Source organism: Dichotomopilus funicola (assembly GCF_033296635.1).
Source record: "Dichotomopilus funicola strain CBS 141.50 unplaced genomic scaffold C8A04scaffold_4, whole genome shotgun sequence".
In the NCBI taxonomy this organism is placed as follows: domain Eukaryota; kingdom Fungi; phylum Ascomycota; class Sordariomycetes; order Sordariales; family Chaetomiaceae; genus Dichotomopilus; species Dichotomopilus funicola.
The window spans coordinates 263,893-283,668 of record NW_026944025.1 but is presented as its reverse complement, the minus strand read 5'-3'; the positions used below and the strand labels follow the sequence as shown (position 1 = coordinate 283,668).

General features: G+C 56.1%; 4 protein-coding genes across 4 annotated transcripts; 2 read left to right on the top strand and 2 right to left on the bottom strand.

The window, feature by feature from the left end:
• Positions 1-329: 329 nt before the first annotated feature.
• On the bottom strand, positions 330-1,395 carry C8A04DRAFT_9205 (ubiquitin-conjugating enzyme/RWD-like protein; the record flags this gene model as incomplete). Its single annotated transcript, XM_062785397.1, has 2 exons — positions 330-1,264; positions 1,341-1,395. The coding sequence occupies 2 exons, from the start codon at positions 1,393-1,395 to the stop codon at positions 330-332; spliced, it is 990 nt and encodes a 329-aa protein (XP_062640501.1).
• A 1,118-nt stretch (positions 1,396-2,513) lies between these two features.
• C8A04DRAFT_9216 (uncharacterized protein) lies at positions 2,514-3,834 on the top strand (the record flags this gene model as incomplete). Its single annotated transcript, XM_062785401.1, has 4 exons — positions 2,514-2,675; positions 2,745-3,056; positions 3,165-3,418; positions 3,474-3,834. The coding sequence occupies 4 exons, from the start codon at positions 2,514-2,516 to the stop codon at positions 3,832-3,834; spliced, it is 1,089 nt and encodes a 362-aa protein (XP_062640500.1).
• Positions 3,835-4,615: 781 nt separating this feature from the next.
• C8A04DRAFT_24925 (DHHC palmitoyltransferase-domain-containing protein) lies at positions 4,616-6,871 on the top strand (the record flags this gene model as incomplete). Its single annotated transcript, XM_062779357.1, has 2 exons — positions 4,616-4,769; positions 4,851-6,871. 2 exons carry the CDS (start codon positions 4,616-4,618, stop codon positions 6,869-6,871), a joined length of 2,175 nt encoding a protein of 724 aa, XP_062640499.1.
• Positions 6,872-9,751: 2,880 nt separating this feature from the next.
• C8A04DRAFT_9174 (PLC-like phosphodiesterase) lies at positions 9,752-13,195 on the bottom strand (the record flags this gene model as incomplete). Its single annotated transcript, XM_062785384.1, has 2 exons — positions 9,752-12,723; positions 12,832-13,195. The coding sequence occupies 2 exons, from the start codon at positions 13,193-13,195 to the stop codon at positions 9,752-9,754; spliced, it is 3,336 nt and encodes a 1,111-aa protein (XP_062640498.1).
• Positions 13,196-19,776: the final 6,581 nt, after the last annotated feature.

Sequence of the window (19,776 nt, the reverse complement as noted above, 5' to 3'; positions counted from 1 at the left end):
TGCATCAGGCTCTGCATAATCAGAGTGGGAGGTATAGGGATCAGGACGGACGGGATACCACTGTATAGTACATGTATATTGCATCATGCGGCGTTGGAGCCTTGCCTTTGTGCAGTACCAATCACATGGGAAATTGATTGATTGATTACCCTTACACTGTTCATATTTCGTTCATATTGATTCATAGCAAGCTAGGATTCTAGGTGAACAAGAAGACAAAAAGAGATGTACTCGAGCCCTTCGAGAAGCTTCTCTTCTCTTCATTCACCTCGATTCCACTCCGACTGGGTGTTCTTCAATTACCCTGGGTATCTATCTCATCTCACCCACTACGACAGCATGACCTTGGCTATCACGGCCAGCAGCAGGATGGCAACAGCAGCGATCAGCCGGTCTAGCCATACCGTTGACTCGTCTATCGGGGCTTCTCGGTGGAGTTGTTGTAGTCCTGGAGTGTGAGTTGGTGATGGTGCTGTTCTTGGGGGGGCTGTGCTGCTCCCTGGTGTTGTTCCTGTTGTTCCTGCTGTCGTCGCTGCTGTACCTATTGTGGTCCCTGTTGTGCTCCCTGTGTCTGTTCTTGCTGGTGCTTGGCCAGCGGCAGACAATACCGGTGCCACTCCCACAGGAGCAGTCTGTACAAACCCCTCCGCCAACGCAGCACTCTCCTCATCTCCACTCTGTTCCTCCTCTTTCCCCTTCCCCTTCTCAATCTCCTTTCCCTTTCCCTTCCCCTCCATCTCATCCCTCCACCCCATCTTCAACTCCGCCGGCACCACCACCTCCTCTCCTCCCTTCTGCTCCGCACTCCCCCCCCACTCCCCCAAAATCTCCTCATTACTCCTTCCCCCCCCACAAACCCCACACCTCCACCCCCTACTCTCCCCGGCCAACCTCCTCCTCCCCGCCTCCCCCATCTCCAACCCACCCAACTGCCCCTTCACATCCGTCTCCATAAACGTCCGCAGCGCCACCAACGCCGTCCGAATCCCCCACGCCGGCTGCCACGTCTCTTCATGGTGTCCCGAAATAGAGAGACAGATCTCCCGGTTGGTTTCGAAGCGGCCCGAGGGAGTGGAGAAGCGGAAGGAGGGCGGGCGGAGAGGGTAGCTGGGGGGCAGGATGATGCGGCCGTGGTAGATGCCCGTGGAGAAGGGGGAGGAGGGGGGGCCGCGCAGGGTGAAGTGCCATTCGAAGAGGTTGGTGTCGAGCGGGGAGGCGTGGTAGTCGGGGGAGGGGGAGGTTGTGAGTTCGTGGGCTTCGCGGACTGGTGGAAAGAGAAGAAAAAAAGGTTAGTAGGGGGGTTGGTGATGGATAAGATGGGAGCCGGAGGGGGAACGTACGGATGCGGCGGATGGTGGGGGATTTGGAGTTGAATTTGGGCGTGGGCGTCGCCATGGTCGCTGCAGCGGACGGTCTGTAGATGAAATCAAGCAAGAGCACGGATGAAATAAAATAAAAAGTCGCTGGTATCGAGAGGTTAGTGATGGCTAAAAAACGCCGCGGAGGAGAGGGCAGCGTAGGCGCAAATGGAAATGTCCCGGTTGGAGTTGTCAACTTGTCAAGCTGTCAAAGTTTCCCTGGTGAAATGCGCGTTGGAGGGCCGCTTGGGCCGGTCGCGGCAGATGGCGAAAGGGCCAAGTTGCAACAAGGGTAGGACCCTGGCACCTGGAATCTGTGGGGGGCGGGTAATCCCTGGGGGCACAGCAGTGACGTAATCAGCAGGGAAAAATGGGTGGAAATTGTGAGATTTCTTTATTTCGAGGCACATTTTCATCCGGAGTACATTGGCTGTCAGGGACAGTCACCTGAGTGACTTCTTGGGCTTTGTTCTAGATTGCATTCCAAGACCGGCCCTCTCAACTGTTGCTGCAGGGTCTCCCGGAGATGTGGGGCCGAGAGGGGCCGAGAGGGGCCGTGCTTGGCGCCGGATTGAGACCCACATGCGGAGCTATCAAGGTGCTTCGGCCGGGCGTGACGTTCTGGGAAGCATGAAGCATAAAACTCATGTAGATGCAGGCCAGGATGTAGGTTGATGATAGGAACCCACTCCCGGTCGTAGCCAGGTCGAATGTCAAGTATGTCCGTCCAAATGCATGGTGAAATCGAACAACGGCTCACCTCAAACAAGCCCCTTGACAATGGCAGCACAATACTCCTTTTCTTTATGTCTTGTTGTGAATGTTGACCGCTCGTCACAGCATCGTATAGGTGATTTCTGGGCCGGATGCCCGTGGCCGGCTCCGGCGAATGTCACGGCCGGTGCTATTGTTTCATAGACCATCTCGGTCGTGCCTTCCATGAGAGATGCACGATGCCGCTTAGTCGTCAAACCCTAGGGCATCTCCGCCTGGAATCACAATTAGAATTTAAATTTTAAATCTTGTTGTCGCAGAAATCTTCTACCTGCTTGTTTCTTTACCTCCACCGTTGGGAGCGCCTAACAACCCGACCGTCGCCTCAATATCCTGTCCCTCACCTCTCGCCAAATATACCCAAATATACCAACCGACAGCATGGCTCGCCTTTGCGAGGAGTGCAAAGAGGAGGTGGAAAGCGGAGCGGCTCTCCGAATCCACTATAAAGAGCAGCGGGAGCTAGGCAACAAACATTACCATTGCCAGCCTTGCCTCAGGCTCTTCCACACCCCGGAGGGCGAGGAGAGCCATCGCCACGAGGTAAGATCCCTTAATCAAGAAAGCCAACCCGCATCATGCAATCCGCTCATCTAGGCTGACCTCCATCAGTTCCACGCGGCCGCGCAGCACCTCCGTTGCCCCGGTTGCGACGACCGATTCACCTCTGTCAGCTCCCTCATTGAGCACATTGAGAAGGACTTGTGCAAGGTCATCAAGAACCACGACTATGTCGCCCGTCGCGAGCACAAGCTGGCCTTTTCCAGGGAGCTGGAGCTCCGCAACACCGTTCCTACCGAGATGCTCGCTAGTCTTTCGCTGAAGGGTATCAACACGTCTAATCTCCGCCTCGACAATAAGAAGCACTATGATTACACGCCGTACCTTTCCCGAGTTAAGGCCGTTAGCGCCAGCAATTCCAAGGTCGAGCCCCTCGGACAAGAGCAAAAGGAAGAAGACTCGAAGTCGGGAACCGGTGTTACTTCCGCTGCGATCAACTCGGCCGATTTCCCTGAGCCTCCGGGCCAAAAGAATGGCGCGTCTGTAGCCGGTGGCGATGCCAGCGTCAAGCCAGTTAACCAGACCGCTACGGCTTGGGACCAGAAGAAGAATCTCTTTCCCGACGCCCCTGCTCCGGTCCGCCTGACCGAGATAGAGGATCGCCAGCGCTTGGAGGACAACAAGCCCGCGTGGTCGGAGCATGATCCACGCAATCCGGGATGGAAGGCAGAGAAATACTTTGTCAAGTGCCTGAACAAGTACAAATGCCCGCACGACCGCTGCCCGTAAGTTTTATTACAGAAAATGCCATGATCAACAAAACGACTAAGCCGTGTACAGCAAGTCATTCAAGAACGCAGCCGGCTTCCGCACCCACCTCAGCTCGGCAGTCCACACCGGCCTAATCAGAGTCCAATGCCCCCGCTGCTGCCGCTGGTTCGACACCATGACGGCGCTGACGGCGCACGTCGAGTCCCAGGGCATCCGCTGCGACATCCATAAGACCAAGGGCTACGCCGAGTTCCTCGACCAGGCCACGGCCGGCATCGTCGACCTGGCCGGCGTGCACGCAGACGGCACCAACAAGTACGCTGTTACCGAGTCGTCTCGCAAGTTCTTTGGTTCGGAGAAGGGCTCGCAGAATAGCGGGGACAACTGGGATAACTGGGAAGAGGAGGTGTGGGATAATGAGTGGCGCTAGCCGTGACGCCGGGGCTTAGACTGCCCGGTATAGGATGGCCATGCTTCGGGACTGAACTTGTGAGATGGGGGCGATATGGAGACCATGTAGGAACGCACCAGATGATGGGCGTAGAGTTTCCTGTGTAGGCATATTTTGGGCAGTCCCCCATTCAATGTTGAATACTACTACTCGGTAGGAGTAATATCAACAACGCATCTTGAAATTTGTAAAATCTCCTCTCAAAAAAGCAAGTTCACGTCTAGAATTATTGGTCCCGTGCGATCCAACATGGAAGATCTTCCCCCTGTCTTTGGTCGTCTTCAGGGGCGATTCCTCAGCCGTTGGAGGCTTTACAGGGGCTTATTTCCAAATATGGTCCGAGCTCCCTGGGGACGCAGGCATCTCCCTGTCCGGGGCGCAGCCCCATTGGCCGCGTATTGAACCCCTGAAGCGCGGTTTGGGGAAGTTTGGGTTCCGCGGTGCTGGGATTTCTGCAAGCACGTTCGAACTTCATCCTCTTTTTTTTCTAGGTAACTAACCTTGCACATTCCACAATCCCCGGGAAGGCATCATCGACGACAATGGACCGGTAACTCGCCGACCCTGTGCACTGACCACCCGACCGACTACCTGAGACGGTGCTACCTCCGGCCGACTGATGGATGGAACCTCGCCGTCGCGTCCCGGTCATCCCGAATCCTCCCCGTTCCTCTCGTCGGACCCGAACCACCCGTCATCTTCTTTAGCTCACCCTTTCGATTCTTCTTCTTCTTCGTCCCCGACCTCCGCTTCCACGACCATGGGGTGTATACGCCGTTGGGCACGCCGCATAGAGCGCTCCTGTTGCACGTGTGCCAAGTACTTTCCGCTTGTCTTCGTCTACGGCCTGACCTCGTGGGCTGCTTATGTGCTGGTGGTGCTCTGCTCGAGACCGTCGAAGGTGTCCTGGCTGGGTACGCTCGTTTTGGTCCTTTTTTTCTCTCCTTTAATAAAAGCAAAACTTATGTTCATGTGCTGACCTTCTCTCCGTCCAGGGACCCCCGCAGGCACCTTTGGCGTTGCCCTCTACTTGCTCCTCAACTGGTGCTACACGACCGCCGTCTTCACACCCCCCGGCAGCACCACCAACGACCATGGCTACAGCACGCTCCCGATGCACGCCATGCCGTCAGCCACATCGTTCACCGCCAAGTCCAACGGCGAGCTGCGCTTCTGCAAAAAGTGCCAGGCCCGCAAGCCCGACCGCGCACACCACTGCTCGACCTGCCGCCGCTGCGTGCTCAAGATGGACCACCACTGCCCGTGGCTGGCCACCTGCGTCGGCCTGCGCAACCACAAGGCCTTCTTGCTCTTCCTCATCTATACCTCCCTCTACTGCATCTACTGCTTCGCCGCGTCCGGAGCCTGGGTGTGGGTCGAGATCTTCGAGACCAACACAGGCCCCACAGAGAGCCTCATGCCTGTTAACTACATCATGCTGAGCATCGTCTCCGGCATCATCGGGATCGTTATCAGCGTCTTTTGCGGCTGGCACATCTACCTCGCCTCCAAGGGCCAGACCACCATCGAGTGCCTCGAAAAGACCCGCTACCTCTCCCCGCTACGCCGCTCCATGCACCAGACCTACATCAACCAACACACCCCAGGACAGGGCGTCAACCTGCCATCATACGGCCAGCAGCTCCTCGACCTCCACCAAAACGCCATCCCAGGGGTCACTCGCCCCGAAGAAGGCGAGGAACTCCGCCCGGAACCCTCACATACCCCGCGAACCCACGATTTCGAGATCGACAACGCACCAGGGGGCAGCACCGTCGGCCCCGCGCTCCAAGCCGGCTCGCGCCGCTTCACTCCGTCCGAAATGGAACGCAACCGCGCCCGCCAGCGCTACGAGGAGTATCTCGACGAGCAGGACTCGACGCGTTTGCCCAACGCCTTTGACCTTGGCGCGCGCCGTAACCTGTTGCATCTGTTTGGGCACAACGCGTGGCTCTGGCCCGTCCCGATCTGCACCACCACAGGCGACGGCTGGAGCTGGGAACCGAACCCGCGCTGGGTGGAAGCGCGCGAGCGGCTGGCGCGGGACCGTGCAGCGCAGGCTGAGAGGGAGAGGGCGGCGGGATGGGGTGGAGGTGGGGATGATGAGGACGAGGACGATGATGTGCCCGATAGCCAGGCTTTGTTGGGCGGTGGTAGCGGCGTTCGTGGGGGGGCCGGTCGACACTATCTACAGTCACAACCGCCTCGTTCGGTCCCACTGAACCGTACCTCGTCCCCGCTGGGTTCGTCTGGTCTAGCGGGGAGTGGTGGGACTGGTGCTGGACGGAGGGCACCGAGCAAGGCAGACCGGATTCTGGGGCGGGATCCGAATACGTATTCGGATAGTCGACCTGGTGGGGGGAGTGGTGCTGGGGAATCGGTATCGCTGAGGAGGTTGAATCCGGCGACAGGGAAGACGATTGAGGAGGAGTTGGAGGAGATTGATCGGGAGGAGGAAGAGGAGGAGGAGGAACGGGCGCGGTTGGCGTCGGTATCGAAAGCACAATCACAGCCGCCATTACAGCCTCAACAGCGACAACAACAACAATCCCAACAACAAAAGCCGCCCCAAACTCAATCCCAATCCCAACAACAACCAACTCCACCTAAAGCGAAAACAACACAACCCTCACAACAACAACAACAACAACAACAACAACAACAACAACAACAACAACGTCAACCCCCCCTCCACCGCACAACCAACCTAAATCTATCCGTCACTTCCAACCCCCGCTGGGGCCGCTCTCCTAGTCCCGGATCGGCCGCAAGCGCCTTGTTACGCGGGCCTGTGTCGCCTGCTTTGTCGTCGCCTGGTGGGGTGCGGTCGCCTGTTGTGGGTGCTGTGGGGGCTGGGAATGTGGTGAGGGGGAAGAGTCCTGCTAGGGATGGGAAGGGGGTGGATAGTAATGGGGGGGATGAGGAGGAGGAGGAGGGTGAGGAGGATGGGGATGAGAGCGAGGAGGAGGGGGAGGATGATGATGAAGATGAGGAGGATGAGGATGGGGTTGATTGATTGATTGATTGATTGATCGATTGGTTGGCTGATTGATTGATTGATGGTAATTGATAGAGGGGGGGGGTGGTTGTACATTCCGGTGTTGTCACCTCTAGTACATACTAGCGTTGTTGATAAAGCAGGTGCATGTTTAGCCCATGATAGGGGGCGGTTGGTCTAGTTTCTTGGGCTATTCGGGCTGTTACCTACGACTAGGAGATTAGGCTGCTACGTCTAGACTAGGACGCAGCGGGTATATTCTGGGAGGTGAGACTTTAGAGATGACATGATATCATATGAGTATTGCTCTTAAGCAAGCAAGCGATGTGATTGTTTGGTTGTTTGTTTATTTGCTAGTGTTAGGTTTTATTCTTCGGTGTTCCTCAGGTTTGCTTAGGGATAAGATAGCGTGTAGAAAAATAAAGATAAATGGAAAGGATATAGAACAGTGATCTGAGATTCTGGGAGTGAATATAGTTTTGTCAGTCGGTAAAGATCAATTATACGAGATTCTTGCCCTGGAAACTAGGTAGATGGACCTTATCCATCACGGCATCTTCTACGGCTGCTCAAGCCGCGTGCGTGATAAGGGCATTTCATCCTTTGCCGGTACGGGACATAACGGTATAAATATTCGGAATGGCATAGCAACAACCCACCCACCAACAGGGCTTTCGGTATCCTCATCCATGTTCAGACACAGACAACACTATATAGCACAAGAGTTTTTTCGCCCACGTTAGGTATGTATGTACAGAGGGCTGGGTGCGTACCAGGTGTGTGAACGGACCTGTTCATCGAATTGTTTGACTCGATAAGGCTGGGTAACCTGTTCTCTGATGGGCAAGTAGGTATGGTGTTGAGGCGGCACGCATAGAATGGGGAGAACTCCACGAACGAGCGAGGAGATCCCACCGTATCATATCACACCAGTCACAACTTACACGCTCACATACACAAGTGATGAGATGGAGAAATATCTGTAATACAACTCAACACAAGCTTAGTCTACATGCTGCTACTCGTATTAATGAGCCTGCCAAACAACACGCTTACAATAACCCCCTTGGCCCGTGTCTACAGAAGTAACCGGATGGGCAGATCGCGCGCAAGGATGGGGGGTGTAAACACGGCTGGGCAGGATATGGAATAAAAAGCACTACGCGTCGGAGTAACAGCACAGATGCCCGCCGTTGCCTATTGATTCATGGACAGGCACGAAAAGGCAGGTGGATAGGCGGGTAATCATCCACAACAATACGACATTGATTCACCGATGACAACAGCAGGCACATCACGAAAAAGGTCAAGTTCAACAGGCCGGTTCGAATTTCGCCCTACTCATAGAGCCGTGGTAACCCACATCAGAGAAAAGAAGAAGAAAAAAAAGAAGAAACCCAAAACATGAGCTGGCTGGCTGGTAGTGGATAAAATAATACTAGGGGTAAAAAGCTTAGGTATCGATCAAAAGCAATCGCAATCTCCTGCTGACTCGCAGCTCAAGAAAGGACAGAATAAGAAGCGAAGTGAAGTGAAGAAGTAGATGAAGAAATGAAACACAAGACTGGATGGATGAGGTAAAAAACAAACAAATCGAACCAGCCAACGTTGAACGTAGAAAAAAGAACAACAACAAATATGCCGACAATTGGGCCACCATCTTTCCTTGCCCATTCCTTCGCCATCTCGCCTAGCTTGTTGTTCAATGCACACCCAACCACCCACCCATGCATCCATGCATCCATGCATCTCGAAACCCAAACCCGAGAGATAAGGAAAAAGGAAATAGAAAACAAATCCCATTTCTTTCCCATCTCCGCCCAATGCAACTTTCCATCCCATGCCATCTCAAATCCTGAACCCATGCCAACTGGGCAAAGAAAAGTGTGAATTGTCCCTGTTTTTCCTACCCCTCGACCCAAATGCTGATCGATTTGATCGTGTATGCTCCCTTGTGCTTCGGGCCCTCGTCCTGGCCTATCTCGAATTTTTTTTCGTCCGTGTGACTGTAGAAACCCTCTTTTGCTGGGCGACGGTGTAATGTGTCGTGTGTCGTCCGGTCCAGGCCTATCGTGGCTCGAGTCCCCACCATGTCCCTTTCTTTTATTGTCTCGCAGAATCAACATGGTAGGGGCAAAAAAAGAAAGAAAAATGACAAAAACAACTCGAATGATGAGAGTTGATGAGTTGAGTGAGTGGAGAGAATTGAAGAAGAGGGAGGAAAAAAACAGAACAAAAAGATAAAACGCAACCAGGCAAATGGTTTTTTTTCTTGCTTCTGTCCCTGTCTATAAACAATGAACCCCAACCCCGTTTTTGCGCCGATTCGTAAATGTGTAAAGTAATGCCTCGCAATGCGGGTATCAAAATGTGGACAACTGGTATCAAGCAGATTCTGCCCCGGTCGGGTCGCCAGGACAAGTCGACGACGGCGCATGGATGATGACGACGATGATGACGATGATGACGACGATGCAAATGTTTCACTCGAGATCCCCTCGGTAAATGCTCACGCCCGTCCCACACCGAACAAGGAAACCAGACCCCAAGACGATAACGACAACTGGGGAAAATGAGAATAACAACGCCTTCGGTGATGAATGACAAAGGGAAATAGGTATCTGAAAGACGCTCAAGTTCAACCCGTGGCACGCTCCCCACGCTCACCCACCCATCATTTGGAATGAGAGGAGACGGTAATGCTCGCCGGCGTGGCTCGAAATGGTGCGTGTAAATGGGTGCTGAAACTGTGAACAAGAAAAACAGGAAAATGGCGAGAAACTGCAAGATATGGTGTTGGTACATGCGTGCCCATAAAAAAAGCACTTCCTCCCACTTGCAACCAAGAGTATTCGTACAGATGATATCTGAAGAGGCAGAGACGGAAAAGACCGCCGGTCAAGCGGTGCGGCCGCTTTCTAAGCTGGATTTCGGGCTCGAATTGGTAAACACATTTCGACCCAGGTTGCTGATGTTCTTGAGCTTGTTGTTGGCGTTCTTGGGCACATCCTCCGGGTACGACACCATGATGTCGGTGACGGGGCCTTTCTTGATCCTGCAGAACAGGGCGGCAAACTCGAAGAAGTCGCCGTGGTCGTCGAGCAGCCGGATGGTGCGGTAGCCTTGCTTGAAGTTGCAGAGCTTCCCGGTGAAGGTCGCGCTGTGAGGCGCCTTGTCGTTGTATCCGCCCTTGTCGGCGAACCGGACAGCGAACTGCACAAAGATCAAGTCGGGGTACTTGGTGGTCACGTCAAATGTGAAGGTGTCGTTGAACTGCGGGTTGAACCCGTTGTCGCGCACGATCTTGGTCCGCTGCTTCAGCTGCATCTGCTGGCCGGTGGCGGACACTGCGACGCCGCCCTTGTTCCGCTTGTCGTCCGCCATCATCACCTCGACCTGGATGTACGGGTCCATGGTGCGCTTCCCGCTGAGATTGGTGGGGCGCATCAGCTGCTGGGCCGAGATGATCTCGATCTCGAACGAGACCTGTTTCCGCGGCCGCTTGCCCATGCACTCATCCGGACTCAGGTTCGGCATCACTTGGATCTGGCGGCCCTCGAGCGGCTTCAGGACGTAACCCGACTCGGCGGTGCCGCCCTCAAACATGGCCCGGTTCAGCTGCATGCCCGTGTCGAAGGTCTGCCAGTTCAGCGCCGCCATTTGCACGCCGCGCTTCCAGTAGATGAGCGGGTTGAAGTTGGAGGACTGAATGCGCTGGCCGTCGGGGTAGACACGCATCAGATAGCGCATGTTGTGCCGGTACAGCGCCCGCTTCTCCTCGGACGGCTGGTTCTTCTCGGCAAACGTCTTCTCCTTGAACGAGAAAATGTGGTTGAACCTCTTGGCGTCGGGACTATCGAAGCCGTCGAAGTGGATGCCCATGCAGTAGACGCCCAACTCGCCCAGGACGGGGTGGATCTTGCTCTGGGGCCGTTTCACGGCACCGATGTCGCTCTCGCTATCGCACTCGCTCGGGCCGCTGCTGGCGGGTTCATGGACCAGGCCCTCAGTGATGGTGTTGATCTGCCGGTTCGATCTCGACGTCAAAGCCGGGCTCAAGAGCGGGCTCGAGGGCACTGGGACCGGCATCGAGTCCAGGGTCATGGAACGTTGGTACGGAGTCGGCATGCTGTTGCCACGGCGCCGTCCCATGGGCCGTTCGAGACCCTTGCTACCCTCGTTCGCCTTCTTCACCTTGATGAGAATGCGGTCCATCAACTCAGACGGCGAGGGCAGGCGGTCCGAGGTCGGGTCCAGAGGTGCTCGCACAAGCTTGTCACCAAACGTATCGATCATGATCTTGGCCATGTTGATCTGCGTGTTTTGGCTGCAGCGCACTTCCAGCGAGATCCAAAGCGGGAAGTGAGACGTGGAGAACGCATAATTGTTGATCGTGTTGATGACCTCTTGGAACGAGATTCTTGTCGTCAGCGCGTGGCCGTGGGTGACGACTGGCTGGTTGTTTTCGCCGTCCCAGCAGTCGACCTCCACACACCGGCAGCCCCCCTTCAGCGCGGCAATGTACCCTTCGGTGCTCGAGACGCCCCCAACCTGGCGCCCAATTAGGTAGGTGTTGTGGGAGCTGGAGATATAGTATTCGTTCAACGGTCGGTCCAACACGTACTCCCGGAACTGCCTGGGAATCGCGCCGTTGTGTGCCGAGGTGAGGTAGGCGGTAAAGGAGGCTTCAGACATGGTCAGTTCCTCCTCGCCTGCGGGCTCCTGCTTGTCGGTACCCCTCGGCCGCCCCTTGCGGGCAAACCCGGTGAAGATGTCGTCCCAGATCGCGAGGTCATCATCAATGTTTTCCTGCTGCGCTTCGCGCAAGAAGCGGAAAAACTCAGCCTTGGTCATCTTGTTCGCGCCAGTTCTCGTGTGGGCACGGAAGACGGTCCGGGAGTCGCTCCGGGCCACGATCAACCGCATGAATTCGACAAATTCGTCGAAGTTGAGACGAGAGTCGGGCTGCGGGCTGCCGGGCACGTCGTCCAAACTCGAGCGGGTGCCCCGAACCAGGTTGAACTTGGCTTGTACTTCCTCGCTGGACGCATGGATGAAGAGGCTGCGGCACAGGCGCTCGGCGTCGGCGAGATCGATATGCTCATCCTCAGCAGAGCGCATGCGTCCCAGCTGCCTCTCCATCTCCATTCGCCACCAGGTCCGCATGGCCTTGTTGTCCAACGACATCAGCTTGGCCGCAAACAGCTGACGCTGCTTGGGGATTGTGTCGAGTGCTTCGATCCAGAGCTGGAAGGACTCGTCGTTCTGGGCGATGAGGTGGAGCACCTTCGTGCTGGTCTTGCCCGGGGGCATGTAAATGATGGTGAAAAACCGGGGCTCGACGGATTCGAGAAGCCCGGCGTCGAGTCTGTATTGCCGGATGTCGGGGGCCTTACGGACCTCCACAACATCGTCGATGTTGAAGTACTTGTTCCGACCCCACCGGACGGAGGCCGTGTCGAGATCGAAAGACAGGGTGATTTGTTTGGTGTTCTTGTTTTTGGCAACCTTGGCCAGAGTTGTGCCTTGGCGGATGGCCAGCGGTATGAGGCCCAGACTGCTAGACGAGTTCAACGAGGCAGAACCGGTGTCCGGTAGTGTCCTGTCGGTACGATCATCTGCAGAGAAGGTGAATTCATCGTCGTCGCTGTCAAATGTGCTGACGGCCTCATAGGGTGTGTTTGGGTTGCTCATGCTGCCGCGCCGGCGGATCACACCGGGCCCCACGCTCCCATCCCGGCTGGTGGGATGTGTCGAGGAGGGTCGCCTCGCTACCAAACCAGTGGCCCGCCGGATCGTGTTGGAAGCGCGCCGGACGATGCTCATCTTCATGGCCTCGCCCATGGCACTTGTCCCGGGAGTCTTATGGCCTGACTGACCAGGCTGAACTGGTTGACCTGGCTGGCTTGGCTGACCTGGTTGGCTCTGTTGACTAGGTTGGCTCAGTTGACCTGGTTGACCTGGTTGACCTGGTTGACCCGGTTGGCCGAGCGAGGTGCTGCTGGTCCTCCTCGACAGGAGGGTAACGGCGGGCTCAGTTGGCTGCTTGGCGTTGACCGCCTCGGGAAGACGAAAAGGGGGGCCTAACGGATCGAGGTCTTCGAGCTCCTTCTCATAGCAAGTGTCGAGAAACTCGGGCGAAGCTTGGAGGGAGCTCCCGGTAGTAGCAGCCGTCCCAACGGTCTCTACCGACTGGGCCGGCGAGCCACGCAGCGAAGCAGTCGAGAGGGACGAGTTGCTGACGGCCGAGGGTGGTATGACCACGAGTTGTGTCTGTGGTACCAAGTCTGTCTTGACTTGGCCGGGACGCGCCCGCCGCGCCTGGATGGACTCGGGCACCATGGCTGAAAGCGCTGATGGCAATAATGAACGAGGAATCAAGTCAACTGTGGTCGTCATGGCGTCCGCAGACACAAAAATAGTGAAGAGAAAGAAAGATAAAGGTCCTCTTGAAAAAAAAAGGTGAAAGTCGTGTCACGTTCGACCCGTTCGGATGGGGCTAGGGGAGGTCCGGTTCCGTAGTGGAGCGCCCTATGCGGCTCAGAGGAGAGAAGACAGCTGTTGAAGATTATATGGGACGAAGCGCTATCGGCCGCATCTTTCGAGTAGCTGTTGGGTTGTCTGGGACTTCCTTTCTGGTGATCTGAGGTGCGGGGAAGATATAGACGAGCCTATGAGTCCGGCAGAGGCGGGTCCTTGGGGGGGTATGTATGGGTAGACAGGTGTCCGTCTTTGAAGGAAATGGACAACAAGTGGGCAGCCGGCCGGGGCTGGGTGCTTGTTGGCTGGGTCCTAAGTCCAGGGTGCTGAGCGCTGGGCACTGGGCGGACAAGACGCAGGGCGATGGATGATGACCAGCAGGCCTAGTCAACGCGAGATCAGCAAGCAGCAGCAGCACGAAAGTGCAGCAGTGCGGCGGCGCAACAGGGGCGTAACCGAACCAGTCGGCCTGTCGTCGTGCAGCAGGGAGTATCTGCGGGTACAGGTACGAAGGACGACCCAGGTACCGGCATGTACGACTTGATGCGTCGAATTCCTGGGGGGGCAGAATGGGCGTCCGGAGTGGCCCGTGTGGTGACCGCCCGGGTCGCTCACGGCAGGAAGATGAGGTGGCAGGCCGTATGCAAGTGGCTGTTTAGGGCACTCGCATTCCCAGGGTGCCGGTTCTGGTACCTCGGGAGGTCCACAAAAAAATGGACACAGAGTGACCACAACCTCGTCCGTCCGAAGATCGAGCTAGAAGGCGGCGAAGAGAAAGTCAAGGCCCAACAGGCGCCGCCCGCGGGATCGAGGAGAATCGAGAGAAATGGGGGGAGAAAGGGAGTAAAGGAGGTGGAACGGGAGGGCGACGAGTCCTAGTTGCCGAGTATGTGCCCGGCGCCGGCGTTGCGCTGCGCTGCGATGCGATGCGCCGCGTTGCCGGCCGTCTCTGGGGTTTCGCGGGGCGCCTTCGAGGTGCAGCGGCCTGCCGGGTAGCTGCGTTTCGCTTGGCGAGACAACCGAACAATGATTGAATAATTCGAATTCCGTGCTGTCGATTTCGGGGTATGTTGCTGCAGCCCTGCTGATGGTGCGCGCCAGCCCGTCTATGGCTCGCGAGAGTGGGCAAAGACAGAAAATGCTGGGTGGGGGGAATCGAACAGATGGATGGATGGGACTAAAAGAGAAAAATTGTGAAAGGAAGTTGGTTGCGTTTAAATTTGCGGCTGGCGCAAATTTCGATCCCAAGTTACGCGGAGTCCCCCGTCGTGCTTCGGAGTGTCGGCGGTTGTCGACGGTTGCCGATAACAGTGGTGATGGCCGCCGGCCGGGGGATGATGCGATGCCTCGATGACTCGGCGGCTACGGGGGCCGTGGGTGAAGCTGGGTGAAGCTGCCGGATGTGGACGAGGGCCGCAGCAGGTCCGGCCACGATCACGACAGGACGGCAGAAAAACAATGATGGATGGCCAATGCTGCGGTATGTTCCTGGCCGACGTTGTTATGGGCGTGTGCCTATGTCCAGATGCAGGAATAATGTGCTTTGTTGGTGTGTTGCGGATGCACAGTCGCTTGGTGGTCGAAAAGGGGGGGAGCTCGATTTCCAGGGTGATGCGTGCGTCGGCTGGCAAACTTTATTTCAGGGCTGTTATGGTGGAGGGCAGCGGGTCTTTTTGTCTCACCGCGCTCCCAGAATGCAAGACCCGGAAATAATTGGCAGCCTGGACGACGGTGTGGGCGCTGCGGGAATCATGGCTAGGACAAGGGCGGTTGGGGCGCTTGGTGCGAGGGTGATCGTCGACAGGAGGACAACGGCCAGGGACGAAGGTGAAAATTGTGTCATCAGTACCTATTATTATAGGGGTTGTACGTACCTAACGGCAGAGTATTGCCGTCACCACGACCAACAGGCCAAAGAGGTGCTGGGGGGTCTTGGCATCCCGGTGAGGCAAACGCTTGGGCATTTAAGTGCAGTACCTGTATCCATACAGAATAGCCTACGTACAGTGTTTCCAAGGTTCCGCCCAAGCCCGAAGACTGGACGGACGGGAATCCGTCGTTTGGTTCGTTGGACCTTTGGCTGTTGGGCTTGCTGGACTCGTGGGCTGACTGGTTTGACCCCCTGCGCCCCCCTTCCATCTCCCGAGCTCTGCCTTCTTTTCCATCACCCCGTTTCCGTCCTCCCTCAGATCCCAAAAATCCTTTCCTTTCGGGGAAGTGCGACTGCTGAGCTTTCAACCAAGGCGGAGCCTTTCAGGCAAGTGGACAGAAACAAGTGGGGTGCCGGTCCTTCACCGCACCTTCCAACCTCACTCTCATATTCTCTGGAATACATGTTATGACGACCCAGCCGTAACGTGCCGTAACGGTTTGTTTCACATCAGCAAGTCCAGTCCATTCCGGACATCGCCTTGCTTCCCAGCTGGCCACATGAACATGAGCCAGACAGACGGGACCACCGTGGACTTCGTAGTGTACAGGATACCCGCAGGACCTGTTGTAAGGCCTCTCCCCCCTATCCGATGGGCATATGAGGCCCGCTCCGTGCTGATCGGGTGATTCGGCCTGATGAGGTACCTTTTGTCCAGCAGCTCCCGTTCGCAGGTACACATTGGGCCCGCTGAGGGCGTCCGGGACGCAGTACTGTTGCAAAATCCTAACCCGAAAGTAGTGGGCACCAATCGGCGGAACTGTGGTGCCAGCACCACGTCGGCAGCAGTTCCAATGGCTCCCCGGCGCCTCCCCGAGATGGCCCAGCTTCGTTCATGGGCAGCGGGTGAGGTCAGACCGACCGGATCGGGCAAGTCAGGGCCAAGCCAGGGCGAAAAAAAATGGATGGTTTGTGTAACCATATGTAATTACCCCGTACCAATACCAATACGACGCTGCGTCTAGGTTCCACTCGCTGAGATGTCCCAGTTGGAGCTGAGTCTGTATCAGTCCGTTCTTGCTCAGTTTCCACCTCGCCAACGGGAAAGACGGCTGGGGATGGGGCAGGCGCAAATAGGGACTGGGGGACGGGATGAGATCATGGCAGGTGGGGTCGAGCCCGGAGTCATCGTCTGTCTGTCACGGGAATTCCGCATCGAGCCTGCCTAATTCGGACATCTCGGAATGTCTTGGGCTGCTTGTCTTGCAGGAGCGACCAACTCAGTGGGGGTCCGGTTCGACACGTTGAGCGTTCCAGTAAGTTGAGCTCCTTGAAAAGATGAAAAATTGCAGGAATGGACATTGGTCGAGGGAGGTGAAATGGGAAGAATAACCTGGAAGGCTCAGCATGGAATCGGGTCGAATTCTTTCCGTCGTGTATGTACTGTGGAATAAGTTTGGGAGCCAAGCAAACGGTTAACGAGGTGGTACCCAACCCACATCAAGGAGCTGCGGATGCTCGGCTGTTCCGTTCCTGCGGGAGGTTAACTTTACATAGAAACATTCTCGGGCATGGGTACGTACAAACTTGCCTCTTGCAACGTAAAACAAAACCCCGAGGTAAAGGTGGAGGGGATGGCCCTAGCATCTGCCAAAAAAGAATGCCAACCCAGCAATTTTCTTTGGTTTGGCCGAATTTTGTATCCCATGTTTCTGTCCCCCCGTTGCGGCAGCTCGGCAGGCGTTCCTGGTACTGCTGTACCTCAGCTGCGCTCTGGCGGGCCACAGGAACAAGGGGAGCGAGCGGATCCAAGCAGTTGGGTGGGATGTCGTTTGTTTCCAACGACAGAATTTCGATGGCGCCCACATGGCTCTACCCCCCCTTCCCAAACCCCATCCCACGACATCAAGGAATCATCAGCCGCTTGTGCCGGAGAGCCGGCCTCGGAAAGCGTTCAATGTCAGTGCATAATGGTCAGCCACTTCCGCCAGTCTATGAATAACACCGGCAAATCCTTCGGGAACACGCCAATCTAGAAATTACCGCGTATCTTACACACAATACAGTAACCTAACAGGTTTAAGTTTCATTTGAGGGATCGAGTGCGGCAATCGCTCGATTTCCCCTCGGGCAAATTTTTAGACTGGGGGTGAGAACCCGGTAGCACGGCTCGCTTGTAAACCTGGACATCAAGAACGAAGCACCGCACCGAGTGGAGGGCGGGATGTGTCCCGTGTAATCCGTACACAGTATTGGAGACTTCGTACCATTTCCGTAAGGGTAACGTTAACGCTGACGTTGCATCTTCGATCCATGTTCACAGCCCGCTGAGAAGCACAACGAATTTATTTTTTTCTTGCCCTTACTTCAACCGCTGCTCCGAGGTTGGTCAAAAATCAAGGAAGCCCGGGTTCACGCCCCACCCGCAGGTAACTCGTTTGTTACAAAACAAATAACAATGGTCCTTCATCTGCCTCTCCATTTCCGTTCGCCGAATAGAAAGGGGAAAAAATTGCAAGCTAGGGCCTTCCTATCGATCTATTCGAAAGCACTCGCTGGCAGAGGCGGGGGGTGGGATCGTTCAGAAAGCTTCCAAGTTCAGCGCTTCGCCGGCGTGCCAAGAAGCCCTCTCTCGAGTTCTGCCCTTGCCAGCGCAGCGCAAAGCACACAATCGGGGCGATGCACAGCATCCAGTTGCGTCAACCCTTCATTTTACACTACACTAGGAGGCTCATCAACCCCAACCCCAGCATCGGATGCCCCACGGTGATCCGTTTGAGATGCCAGGACTGCCCGCTTGTTTTGAGAAAATCATCCAAGATGAAGATCGCTCGATTTAGCTCCCCCATGGCCCGCCTCCAAGCAAACTGCCTGTCTGTTTTCCAGGTCGCCCACGGCCTGACCGCCTGGCGGAATGTGGGCACCATCTCCCACCGGACCGCGTCTTGATTGGGGCCCTCGAGTTCCGGGCAGCTTGGTGCTCAGCGCCGCGACAGGGCCGCCCAACGCTGCATCACGCGGACAGAAAATCAAACGTGCTGTGCCAGTGGCGGACCCGGGCGAGCGATAACAGAGCCCCTGTTGTTGCTTCGCCAGGGGGGGGGGAGGGGTTGAACCCGACGATGACCCCGCCAATGGCCGCAACTGCTCGCAAACGACACGGCTTCTCGGCAGCACTGTTCACAGCAAACCGACCTCATCGTGCCGCCGAGCCGTCTCTTTCAGCGACGTCGATTCGACATACCACAGAGTCTTGACCCGCAGCTCGGCCAACACGACCTCCACGACCCCCCCTCCGGCCGTTTTCCCCCGCGATGACCCCTCATTCTTCGAGGCGCGCTCCATAGAGAAAGAATGTCGTGGAGCGAAAAGACAAGCCGGGCAGCATTGACCTCCTTTTCGGCGACCACGACGCTCTGAGACCTCTGCGGATAGGAAAAACAATAACAACAACAGCATGACAGTATACTAACCGGAGACCGCTTAGCTTGCGGAACCAGCTTGCCAGGCTTGCCAGGCAAACTTGTCCCCACGTGCTAGCTCCCGTTTCCTCCTAACCGGGCATCAAATACCGCCGCAATGGTGATACTCCTGTCTGAAACGGCTGTCGCGCAGATCTTGGTTCAGAACGGAAGCGAGGAATGACAGATGTCCATCCTCAAAGATCCTGATCCGCTTTCACCATCAAGAACAGAATGCCGAGCACCGTCTGTCGTCTGGTCACTCGGGGGGGCCTGAGTGGCCGTCAAGCCCGGAGACCCACCACGGATCGGCGATGGTTGCGCTGTTAGGCGCCGTTGCCCGGCCCTTGGTTGTTTCATCTGCGTGGCCCGAGGGTCCCCGAAGCTCGACAATGACGTCCATTGATGACCCGGACAGGGCTTTGTGCCACAAACCATTCTTTTCCCCAGAGGGAGGGTTCCGCCTACGCAAACACGATTTTCCAAAGTAGGCATAGGCTTGCGTCCACGCCCGCCCCGCAAACAGTTGCGTATGAAAAGGGGAAAGTGCAATAAAGTTTTTTTTTTTTCTCGTCTAAATAAGGAAAATAAAAAATGGTGACCAAACAAGAGAGGGGGAAAAGGTAAGAGTGTATGAAAGTACGGATATTTGTGAGCCAAAGATTCTCCACGCCCGACGGCGGGCTTCCCACATTGCGAGCATTGGTGGCTTCTCGATGCGGACAAGGAACCAACCGTCTCTCGTCAGACGGGACCGACGAGATGGCGAGACGTGGTGACATCGCCGAGTTCATCAGCCCCTCTGCGACCTGGCACGGAATAACAAGCTAGGTAGTTTTAGCTACACTACACTAACCTAACTCAGCCGCTAGGAATGATCTTTCCATGTTTTCGACAAAGAGCAGTTGGTCTCCTGCCTCTGGTTGCACAAACTACACCACCATGTAACAAGGAGGCCCGTTACAGCGCCACCCACCGACCGGGGCGAGCGGGACGGTGCCGGGCCCGGCCGCAGAACCCGGACACCAGAGTGAGCGCCCTTCCGGACTCTCAAATCGTCGCCACACAGACGGCAGCCAGAACGGGAGGGGCCGTTGCGTGCGCCATCGCAA